Source organism: Cervus elaphus, chromosome 3, assembly GCF_910594005.1.
Source record: "Cervus elaphus chromosome 3, mCerEla1.1, whole genome shotgun sequence".
In the NCBI taxonomy this organism is placed as follows: domain Eukaryota; kingdom Metazoa; phylum Chordata; class Mammalia; order Artiodactyla; family Cervidae; genus Cervus; species Cervus elaphus.
The window spans coordinates 27,518,634-27,530,240 of NC_057817.1; the positions used below are offsets into that span (position 1 = coordinate 27,518,634).

An 11,607-nucleotide genomic window follows, 5' to 3' on the forward strand; every position below is an offset into this window, starting at 1 on the left:
GCCCACACATGGTAGGTACTCCATAAATGCAAACTCCCTTTCTCCTTGCCAGTAGAGTGGAGAGAGGTATGAGGGGTGGGAGTGGAGGATCCAACCTTACTAGGTGAGGGGCTATGAGCTGAGTTCTGACAAAGAGAGGAGAGAGAGTTTTTGTCCCAGGGGAAACAGGATGAATGGCAAATTAATAATAGAATAAACAGAACAAACAAACAAACAAACATTTATAAAGTTCTTATTAAGAGCTAAGTAGGGCCCTAAATATACCCTGTCCATTGTGCTGCCGCCGGTGCTGTTAGGATCCCTGTTTTGCACATGAGGAAGCTGAGGTTCAGAAAGGTTATTCACCTGTCCCAGATCATGACAAGAATTTTCAGAACTGACCTCTAAGATGCCTCTCCTTCAACACACACACACACACACACACACACACACACACTCACACACACACAGACCTCGCAGAGCCGCCCAGGCAACTAAGACCAAAGCTTCCCAGCCTGCAGGGCGGTGGCGCAGGCTGGTGGGGCCAGGGGTGCCTAGCTGCCCAGTTTGGGACTAGAACCAATGCCCCTGCGCTTCCCGGCCCCGTCCCGGCCTAGGGCCGCGGCTGCCCGGCCCCAGGCCCGCAGCGCACGGCGGGCGAAGCTGAGCAGGCGCTACCTGGCCCCATAAAGCGCGCGCGGGTGGGAGGCGAACGCCGTTTTATGGAGGCAGTCGGGAGGCCTGGTTCACTTTAATTCCGGCTCGCAGAGGCGCGCAGCCCGACCTCCAAGCTCATAAACGAGTGGGCCGCGCGCTCCCCCACTCCGGGCCGCGATATAAGGCCCATGGTGGGCTTCTGGGTCCAGCCGCCCTCTACCACCGCCGCTCGCCGCCACCGCACCATGTCCTGCCTCTCTTCGCGCGTCTGTATCCCCGGCGGGGTCCGAGCCTTCAGCTGCGTCTCCGCCTGCGGACCTCGGCCCGGCCGCTGCTGCATCACGGCCGCCCCCTACCGCGGCATCTCCTGCTACCGCGGCCTCACCGGGGGCTTCGGCAGCCGAAGCGTCTGCGAGGGCTTCTGCGCCCGGTCCTGCGACCGCAGCTTCTGGTACCGCTCCGGCGGCGTGGGAGGCCCCAGCCCTCCCTGCATCACCACCGTGTCAGTCAATGAGAGCCTCCTCACGCCCCTCAACCTGGAGATCGACCCCAATGCGCAGTGCGTGAAGCAAGAGGAGAAGGAGCAGATCAAGTGTCTCAACAACAGGTTCGCTGCCTTCATCGACAAGGTGGGTGTCCTTGATCACACCCTTCCTGAATCTTCCCTTCCTGGGTGGGCACTCAAGGGTTAGCCAGATGGGCAGGAGAGATGCGGGCCAGGTGAGCCTCCTGGCTGATGGAGGAGATGGACACACTTCCAGGGTACAGACAGACCAGAGAACTGAGTCTAGAGCAGGGGCTCCTGATTAGAGCACTGTTACTATATACAACCTCTGTCCAGACAGGCAGGGTCCCCACAGACAAGATCCACCCTTCCTGAACCTGGAAGTCCTGGCAGGACCTGAGAATTTACAGGCCAGTCTCTCCTGGAAATTCATTCCTGGTGGCTCAGTGGTGAAGAATTCGTCTGCAATGCAGAAGACCCTGGTTCAATCCCTGGGTGGGCAAGATCCCCTGGAGTAGGAAATGGCAACCCACTCCAATATTCTTGCCTGGAGAGCAAGAATACACAGAAGAACTACACAAAAAAGATCTTAATGACCTAGATAACCACGATAGTGTGATCATTCACCTAGAGCCAGATATCCTGGAGTCCAAAGTCAAGTGGGCCTTAGGAAGCATCGCTAAGAACAAAGCTAGTGGAGGTGATGGAATTCCAGCTGAGCTATTTCAAACCCTAAAAGATGATGCTGTGAAAGTGCTGCACTTGATATGCCAACAAATTTGGAAAACTCAGCAGTGGCCACAGGACTGGAAAAGTTCAGTTTTCATTCCAATCCAGAAGAAAGGCAATGCCAAAGAATGTTCCAACTACCGTACAATTGCACTCATCTCACACACTAGCAAAGTAACACTCAAAATTCTCCAAGCAAGGTGTCAACAGTATGTGAACCGAGAACTTCCAGATGTTCAAGCTGGATTTAGAAAAGGCAGAGGAACCAGAGATCAAATTGCCAACATCTTTTGGATCATTGAAAAAGAAAGAGAATTCCAGAAAAACATCTACTTCTGCTTTATTGACTACACCAAAGTCTTTCACTGTGTGGATCACAACAAACTTTGGAAAATTCTTCAAAAGATGGGAGTACCAGACTACTTTGCCTGTCTTCTGAAAAACTTGTATGTGGATCAAGAAGCAAAAGTTAGAACTGGACATGGAACAACAGACTGGTTCCAAGTTGGGAAAGGAGTGTGTCAAGGCTATATAATGTCACATGCTTATTTAACTTATATGCAGAGTACATCATGCAAAATGCCAGGCTGGATGAAGCACAAGCTGGAATCAAGATTGCAGGGAGAAAAATCAATAACCTGAGATATGTAGATGACACCACCCTTATGGCAGAAAGCAAAGAAGAACTGAAGAGCCTCTTGATGAAAGTGAAAGAGGAGAGTGGAAAAAGTTGGCTGAAAACTCAACATTCAGAAAACTAAGATCATGGCATCCGGTCCCATCACTTCATGACAAGAAGATGGGGAAACAATGGAAACAGTGAGAGACTTTATTTTCTTGGGCTCCAAAATCACTGCAGATGGTGACTGCAGCCATGAAATTAAAAGACGCTTGCTCCTTGGAAGAAAAGCTATGACCAAGCTAGACAGCATATTACAAAGCAGAGACATTACTTTACCAACAAAGTTTCATCTAGTCAAAGCTATGGTTTTTCCAGTAGTCATGTATGGATGTGAGAGTTGGACTATAAAGTTGAGCTCCACAGAATTGATGCTTTTGAACTTTGGTGTTGGAGAAGACTCTTGAGAGTCACTTGGACTGCAAGGAGCTCAAACCAGTCAATCCTAAAGGAAATCAGTCCTGAATATTCATTGGAAGGACTGATGCTGAAACTGAAGCTCCAATACTTTGGTACCTGATGCAAAGAACTGACTCGTTGGAAAAGACCCTGATGCTGGGAAAGATTGAAGGCAGGAGTAGAAGAGGACGACAGAGGATGAGATGGTTGATGGCATCACTGACTGATGGACTTGAGTTTGAGCAAGCTTCAGGAGTTGGTGATGGACAGAGAGGCCTGGTGTGCTGCAGTTCATGGGGTTGCAAAGAGTCAGACACCACTGAGCAACTGAACTGAACTCTCCTGGAAATGGGGAATGAGGACTGTTGATATTTTATGTGATAGTTTTAAATGTTCCATTGAAGCATTAAATAACATCGAAACACCTGATGAGAAAATTCATCTCTTTAATTTATTAATTTAATTTATTTAATTTGATCCTTAAGATCAAATGGGGGAAATCTCATTAGGTATTAATATGTCTTTAATATTCCTCTAATACTTGCTACCCTCACGCTTTTAATGAAAGAGAGCAAGCCTCAGTGTCAAAGCTGTCTGGGGCAACAGTTTCAGCTAGAATTTTATGCTTTCTGTTTTCCTCTTATGTATGCCTAGTGATACCGGTTTTACAGCTACCATGCTAATATAGTTACCCCTTTAAGCCCCGTTTAAGTGTTTAGTGAAATGCTAACCAAATCCATTTGTAGATAAATCATGAGTAAAACAGGCAAAATCCTGAAGTTGGCCTGTGAAGGGTTCACGTTTGAGAATCACTGCCACCAGAGTAGTCCTTTGAGTGCAATAGAGGAGAAAGGAGATGGGGAATTACGGCAGGACCGGCCCCAGCCCCCACCCACATTCCCTGAGAGTGGGTGGCAGAGCAGGAGTCCAAGCCTGGCTCTTCCAGGCTCTCCAGATCCCTGAGGCTAGAGAGTTCAAAGTTTGGGGCCCAGCTCCCCTACCCCTCTCGAGCGAGAGCTGGCCCACTTCAGCAGGCACTCTATCCTGAGTGTGCTGGAGCTCACAGCCAGGAAAGGTGGCCAGGGAGTGAAGCAGAAAGGCTCCTGGCCCAGGAGCAGGCAGTATGGGCTCTGTGTCCAGTTCTCCACTGATTCTCTCTGTGATGCTGGCCAGTGGCATCCCCTGTCAGCCGCAAAGCTCTGCTAGGTGCAGTGTGTGTGCTGGCCATGACTTTGAAAGGAAACGCAGGGATCAAGACAGGCAAGCAACTCACCACCATGGCTTGAGCCCTGCCAGCTAAGACCCCCTAAAATGATCCCACATAATATCAGCAGTCCCCTTTCCCCATATCTGGGAGCTCCACGGGGATTGCCCAGCTGCATTCATCGGGTTGGATGAAAGGATACCAGGTCTATAAAAGGCAAGGCAATGTCTCAAATCCAGCTAAAAAAAATCTGAGAAGGGGAAAACTGGAGATCAGGGAGCCTGGTCCTGTTTGCTGATGTCCTTTCTGGTGGCACAGTGATTGCTGCTGTCACATCTTTCCAGTTTGAATGATTTCCAGCAGAGGTTTGCATGCTTTACTTCCCTACAGCCCCCACCCTCCCTATTTTTGAAAATCATCCCCCCTTCACATTACCTGCCTGGCTTCTAGACACATAACAGTGTGTGTTTCATCACACAAGAATGTGTGTCTCCTCACACAAGAGTGTGTGTCTCCTCCACCAGGCCTCTTCAGACCCCAGCCATCCTACTTGGTGAGAAACTGCCCCCTCCAACCTCCCTCCCCAGCTAGGAAGCCCCGCCCAGGCTGACCATCCATTCAAGCCCCAGGCTGGCCACTGGGGACAGAGCTCCCCTGCACTGGTGAGGGTTAGAGCGAAAGGCTTTCCTCTTATTCTAACCCTCTCAACCCTCCTCTACACTCCTTTCCTCCAGGAAACCTTCCCACCCCAACCCAACCCAGCACAACCCATATGCCCTTCAGTGTCTCACTCACCCCAGCCAGGCCCAACTGGACAGACCCTCACTCAGATCCGAGCAAGCAATCAGGAAACAAGGAGTCTCCAGCTGCCTCCTAAGGCCAGGAGAGCCCAGCAAGGACGATGCCATCCACCCACCCTCTGCCTCTGCACACCTCGCTGTGAGCTCTGGTTCTCTCGCTGCCTGCTCTTGCAGGAGGGCTGGGCTTATTGGCTCCTTTCACTGTTTCTCCCACCTCCACACCACACCAGGTGCGCTGCCTGGAGCAGCAGAACAAGCTGCTGGAGACCAAGCTGCAGTTGCACCAGGGCCGTGAGTGCTGCGAGAGCAACCTGGAGGCTCTTTACGAGGGTTACATCCAAACGCTGAGGCGGGAGGCTGAGCATGTGGAGGCTGACAGCGGGAGGCTGGCCGCACAGTCCAACCACATACTGGAGGCACTGGAGGGCTACAAGAAGAAGTGAGTTCATCGGGGAGGAGGCCGTGGAGAAAGGAAATGGGGTGAGATCAAATAGGATAGATTTGGGTTAGACCCCTAGAAGAACTTTCCACTAGGAAGTAGAGAGTGACAGAAAGCCTGTGGGGAAATTATTTTCTTTTCTGAGATGGGAGAGGAAACATTGGCGAGTCTGTGCTTCTCCAGCCACCTCATCATTCTGTGTTTATTTTATTTTGATTTATCAAACATTTATGGAGCATTTATTCTATGTTCCAGGTGTTGTGTTGGGCCCTGAAGAGGGGTAAGGATAAGAAAGTCAAGAGGACAGGAAAGGGGTACACCTGAACTAGATCAGGGTGCCACCACCACCACCAGGGAATTAGCTTCATGAACAGAAAGGAGGCCTACAAAAATGTGCATGGCACCCACCCTACCTCTGAAACAGGAATAACAGTGGGTGACATGGCTGGTTTGAGTGCCCAGAGGAGAGGGATGGATACTTTTTGATTCCATGGCCACATCCAAAAGATCCAGTTCCTGGAAGGTGTTTGCCTGAGCCTTCCTTCTCTTTGCTTCTCTTCAAACCCCAGCCTATTGAAACTAGCCACTGAAACTTGTGCACTTTTTTCACCCAGGTATGAAGAGGAGGTGGCCCTCAGGGCCACTGCCGAGAATGAATTTGTGGCCCTGAAGAAGGTGAGTGGCCCCAGAATACACATCCCACAACTCAGAACCGTGGACAGAGGTGGAGGGAGCACTCTGTGATTCAGTGAAGCTAAGTGACTTCCCCAGAATCACACAGCCCAACCTCTCCCTTATTTCTTTCTCTAAATGTCCCAGTGCTCCCTGAGTGGTCCTGGACTTCAGCACAGTGCTTCAAGCAGGGCAATCTTCCACCATCCAAGCTAACTCCCACCTGCCCAATGGCTTCCCACCTCCTCCTGCTCTGAGCCTGGCAGAAAACAGGCACTGCATAAATTTTTGTGAACAGAACAGCACCTGAATGCTTGGGGACGGCTCCATCCTTGGCCGGCAACGGTTGGGAAATGCTGGCATGAACAGAGCTGTCACTCCTCACCTCTTAGGACTTGACTCAGCAACACCGCCCTCAGTACACTGAGCCACAGACCAAGCAAGGGTCTCGCCCTGAGTCACACTGGTTTGGGAGCAGAGCTGATCCCTGGGATGACTTCTGACCACACATCTCTAGAATTCTTTCCATAACATTCCAGAGCAGGGAGAGGTGGATCATCGTTAGAACCGAGCTATTTTATATCAGATCCTAAGTTTCATGATAGTGCCTTCTAGAGGGATCATCCTAGTACCAAGGGGAATGCCTGGAAATATCGGGACCCCCTCTCTCACCCAGACCTGCTCTTGACCCCTCAAAATGAGTAAGGGACTTCACTAACACCATGACACCAGGCACCGGAATGAGCAGCTAAGGAGGGTCCAGGGAGTGCACCCTCCCTGGTGGGGAGAGCTCTGTGCTGTCTCCCCACTAAGACTCTTGCTCCTCCTTCTCCCTTGAGGATGTGGATGGCGCCTACCTCCTTAAGTCAGAGCTGGAGGCCAACGTGGAGGCCCTGACCCGGGAGACTAACTTCCTGCGGCAGATGTATGAGGAGGTGAGGGGCCACAAAGCAGCTGGGAAGCAAGGAGGATGGCAGCTAGACATTGGAAAGTACTTGCCACCATTTGGCTCCTGAAACTCTTGGTTTGGGGACAGGGCAGAGTTGAGGGACCCGAGGCAGGTCTACTGTCAGAAGGTGAAAGGCATAGCTTCGTGTCTTATCTGCCAAGCCCAGACAAGCTGGTGCTCCCAGTTAGTGTGGTAACAATGATCACAAATTTTAAGTTCTAGTCCTAGATCCAAAGGATCAAGACAGGAGGCCCTGACTGAAGTCAGGTAAGCAGGCCTCAGAGCTGGACTCCTCTCAGCCTCAGGACTCTGGTCCTGAGGAGCACTGAGAGGTTCCAGGGTTGCAGGGGAGATGTCACCTTTGAATTGGAGTTTCAGACAGTGAGGCTGTAGAAGAAGCAGGGGCATGGGACAGGAAAGGAAGTGAGAAAGCGGGCTGCCTGGAGTGGGGCTATGGTCCAAAGGGCTCTTAACACTCCCCCACTTCCCCTCAGGAGCTCCAAGTTCTCCACGCCCACATCTCAGACACCTCGGTCATTGTCAAGATGGACAACAGCCGGGACCTGAACATGGACGGCATTGTGGCTGAGATCCAGGCTCAGTATGACGACACTGCCGGTCGCAGCCGGGCCAAGGCTGAGTCCTGGTACTGCAGCAAGGTGAGTGGTCCAGCACTCCCTTCCCCGAACAGGGATGCTAAAATCTGAAAGCATTAGCGGGGTGGGGAGGGATGCTGAAAAAGCGTTGACTTTTGTCTGGGTGGGCAAGGGAAGGACAGACAGCTCTCGGGATGGGGTGCAGATGTGCAAGCTGTGGAGTTCAGTCGGATGACACGTCCCGTGTTTCATGAGCATCTGTGCTTCCCCCCAGTGTGAGGAGATCAAGGCCACAGTGATCCGGCATGGGGAGGCCCTGCGCCGCACCAAGGAGGAGATCAACGAGCTGAACTGCATGATCCAGAGGCTGACGGCCAAGGTCGAGAATGCCAATTGCCAGGTACAGGGTCCTGGCCCACCCCTCAATGTAGAAAGAGAACAGGGTTGGCCTGAGACAGGGAGATTGAAGTCAGACATCTTGCCAAAGTGTGGGAAAATGAGCAATGTGAAACTTTAAGCAAGTCCCCTCCATAGACAATGCTCTCCATTCCCCCTGAATGTGGATTGGGGGCGGGGGTGGGGGGGGGGCTCTGGAGGAGAATGGGATGACCTGGTCTTTCATGGTCTCTGAGGCAGAATGAGGCAGAGGAAATATCACAGTCTGAGGGGTTGGAAACCTATGCTCTCAAACCAGCCCTGCCACTAGCTCATCCCGTGATTTGGGAGGCAGGGGGGCCATTTCACCTCTCTGGCCCATTGTTTTAGGCCAGTGATCACACACTGAGTTGTCCCCAAAGATTAGTGAATCAGTGAAGCAGGCTATACCAAAGGCACTAGGGTTCGGTAAACTGGAAAGCACAATGGGCAGAGCTCATCAGATCAAACTGCGACAGACCCTTTGGAAAAGCAGGCCCAGTGTGGCCAGATCCTCTGATTTTTCAAGACAGGCCAGGAATGTGGGTTTATATGTTAAATTTCAAAAAGTTAAGGACACTGTGCTGACATTCCCCAAGAGCACTAATTTGCAACCCCTGAGCTAACAAACCAGTAAGGGCCCTTCTTCTCCTGACAGTCAATGGCCAGTGGATACCTGTTCTCTGACCCTAAGTCCTAAAAGAGGAGCCTTAATAACCTTACTCTCTGCCCCAGAACGCCAAGCTGGAGGGTGCAGTGACCCAGGCTGAGCAGCAGGGTGAGGCGGCCCTTAACGATTCCCACTGCAAGCTGGCAGAGCTGGAGGAGGCTCTGCAGAAGGCCAAGCAGGACATGGCCTGCCTGCTCAAGGAGTACCAGGAGGTGATGAACTCCAAGCTGGGCCTGGACATTGAGATCGCCACCTACAGACGCCTGCTGGAGGGCGAGGAGCAGAGGTGAGGACCACATCTGTGCAGAGGATGTCTCTTCACTCTCCAACCTGTGTTCAGAGCCAGGAACATGTCTGCATCTTATTTACATCTAATTTGCATCAAGATTATTTGGAGGAGGGAATTTGCTGGTTCTGCTCTCCCCAACTAATTTTTGTCTCTTTCTTCTCCCCACAAGGTTGTGTGAAGGCATTGGAGCTCTCAATGTCTGTAAGTAATCTGTACTGTGGGTTCTGAAATAAGAACCTGGGGTTCCTGGTGGGCAAACTTTTTACCAAATGGCCAAATAGTAAATATTTTAGACTTGGTGGGTCACACAGTCTCTGCTCAACTGCTCTGCTTGTTGTAATGTGAAAGCAGCCACAGCCATAGCAATACTTAATAGATGTGATTAGGTTTCAATAAAACTTTATCTACAAAGACAGGAGGGCCTCAAGGGGCCACAGCTTAAGACCCTGAAAGGAAGGAGGGGGATGTGGCAGTGAATGATTATAATTACTTAAATAGCTGTTCCTGCCTATGGGGGAGGGCCTGGTCTAACAGTTTATCTACGATTCTTGAGGTTGGACTACAGGAAGTAGTGTCCAGGTATGATGGTGTTTGAGGGGGAAGGAGGAATAGAATGGAGGGAAGGGGCTCTGAACAAGAGAAGAATGGGTGGGGGGACTCTGGCCAGCATGCAAGAGCCTCTGATGACGACCTTGCACGAGGACCAAGCCACATCCTCCTCGCCCCGCAGGTGTCAGCAGCTCCCGCGGCGGGATCATCTGCGGGGACCTCTGCATGTCGGGCTCCCGGCCGGTGACGGGCAGCGTCTGCAGCGCCCCCTGCAGCGGGAACCTGGCGGTGAGCACCGGCCTGTGCGCGCCCTGCGGCCAGAGCAGTGGCAACAGCCGCCTGGTGCGCTTTGCATAGCGCCTTCGGCTTTGTAAATTCCCCGCTGGGCAAGCCAACCGTACCTGCCTCGGGCGGCGGCGGGGCTTAGAGCTTCTGGAGCTAGCCGGCTTGACCTGTCCCAACGGCTGCTTTCTCCTCCTGCATCTTTCCTCCCGCTTGTCTCTTCATTTCTTTCAGGGAGAGGGGCGGGCTACTCGCCTCCACCCCCCAGAGTCAGAATGACCGGTTTCCTCCAGCCCTGGGCAAAGAGCCCATCCTGACTCGGGCTGCTCTGGGTACTTGGACGCCCATGGCTTCTAAGGGACAGACTGGCCCCAGGGCCCCTCCAGTGCCTCCTAAGCCCTCCCACGGTGCCTGAGTTTGCGTCCCCGGGGTGGGAGGGCCAACTTTATGTCCCGCCTCCCTCCCACTCTCTCCCTTGTGCTTGGTCTCTGAGTTTCCAATTAAGCTTATGACTCGAATATAACGCTGAGAATCTCCTACACATGTGGACTGCCAGCTCCGTTTCTGCCCTCTTCCAAGGGAACAGAGGAACTGTTCTAAGCAAAGAGGGAGAGAGGGCTGTCTCTAAGGTACCCTGCCGCTAGGACCACACTGTACATCTTGAAGGGTGCCTGGGGGTGTCCTACAGCCCCTCAAGTCCAGACACACGGAGGCATAGGGGGAACTGGGAGGGAAGTGAGAGGGGCTGCAGGGACGAGTGGTAGCCAGCAGGAGAAGGGTCTCATCACATGTGGCCGCTGAAAGACCAGTGGCCCACTTCCTCTCTTCCCTCACTCCACTCCCGCCTCAGTATATGAAAATTCCTGACCATAGGATCACATACACAGCCTTCACCTCTTCCCACAAACCAACACTCCCTAGATAGTCCCCTCCAACCCTGTCCCCACACCCACCACCACATCACCTCCAGGGAATCCCAGTCAGAGACCTCCTACCTCCTCTCCAGTACCCAAGATATGAGCTGCTGTTCATCAGAGGTGGATGCCCCCAAGCACAGACCCCCAAACACCCCCACACTCACAGACACACACAAGTCAGAGAACCCGACATGTACAGACGTCCCATCAAGCAGAGCCTTAACATACCAGTGTCCTCCCCAACCCCCACCCCATCAGGGATCCAGATCCACAGCCCGTCTCTGGGTGAGGGGGGTGAGACAGCCACCTACCAGGGATCCAGACTCTGGGACCCCCTCACTCTAAAGTCCTCCCAAATGCACACAGTCCTCCTCCCACTGCCGTCACTTCCACAGAATCCCAGAACCCCTCCAGGACCTCAGACACACACCATCCAGAGCCCAGAGCCCGGCCGACTTAGCACCAGGGAGGGCTGAATTGCCAGTTGGCTGGTCCACCCGAAACCCAGGCCCGGGGCAGCTAAATGTTTGTGGTCTTCTCACCACTAAGGAATGTTCTCTGACAGCACAGGGCATTGGCAGGGGGAGGGGGTGTGCAAACAGCCCTCCCACCCCCTCAGCAGGAGAGGAGTCCAGTACCCACTTCCTGGCAGAACCAGAACTTCCAGGGCTTTCTGGCTTGTTCAGGAGAGGAGCTGGAATCAGCCCCAGCCTTGAGAGGGGCCACGGCCTCACTCTGGGTAAGAGCCAGTTTGCTTTGCGCAGCGCCCCTATATGTCACCAGTGTGTGCTCCCAGTGCTCTCTAGAGCCCCTCTCTCGCCACACCTTCCCCTTGGGGCCTAATGAAGCCAGGATACCAGGTGCCAGGCAGGGGTTCA

The 11,607-nt window shown here is 52.7% G+C and overlaps 1 protein-coding gene across 1 annotated transcript; it reads left to right on the forward strand.

Moving 5' to 3' along the window:
* Nucleotides 1–786: 786 nt before the first annotated feature.
* LOC122681446 (keratin, type II cuticular Hb3-like) lies at nucleotides 787–9,995 on the forward strand. The gene is made up of 9 exons (XM_043883565.1): nucleotides 787–1,265; nucleotides 5,183–5,391; nucleotides 6,006–6,066; nucleotides 6,903–6,998; nucleotides 7,507–7,671; nucleotides 7,883–8,008; nucleotides 8,758–8,978; nucleotides 9,151–9,182; nucleotides 9,712–9,995. The coding sequence occupies exons 1-9, from the start codon at nucleotides 825–827 to the stop codon at nucleotides 9,885–9,887; spliced, it is 1,527 nt and encodes a 508-aa protein (XP_043739500.1). The 5' UTR covers nucleotides 787–824; the 3' UTR covers nucleotides 9,888–9,995.
* Nucleotides 9,996–11,607: the final 1,612 nt, after the last annotated feature.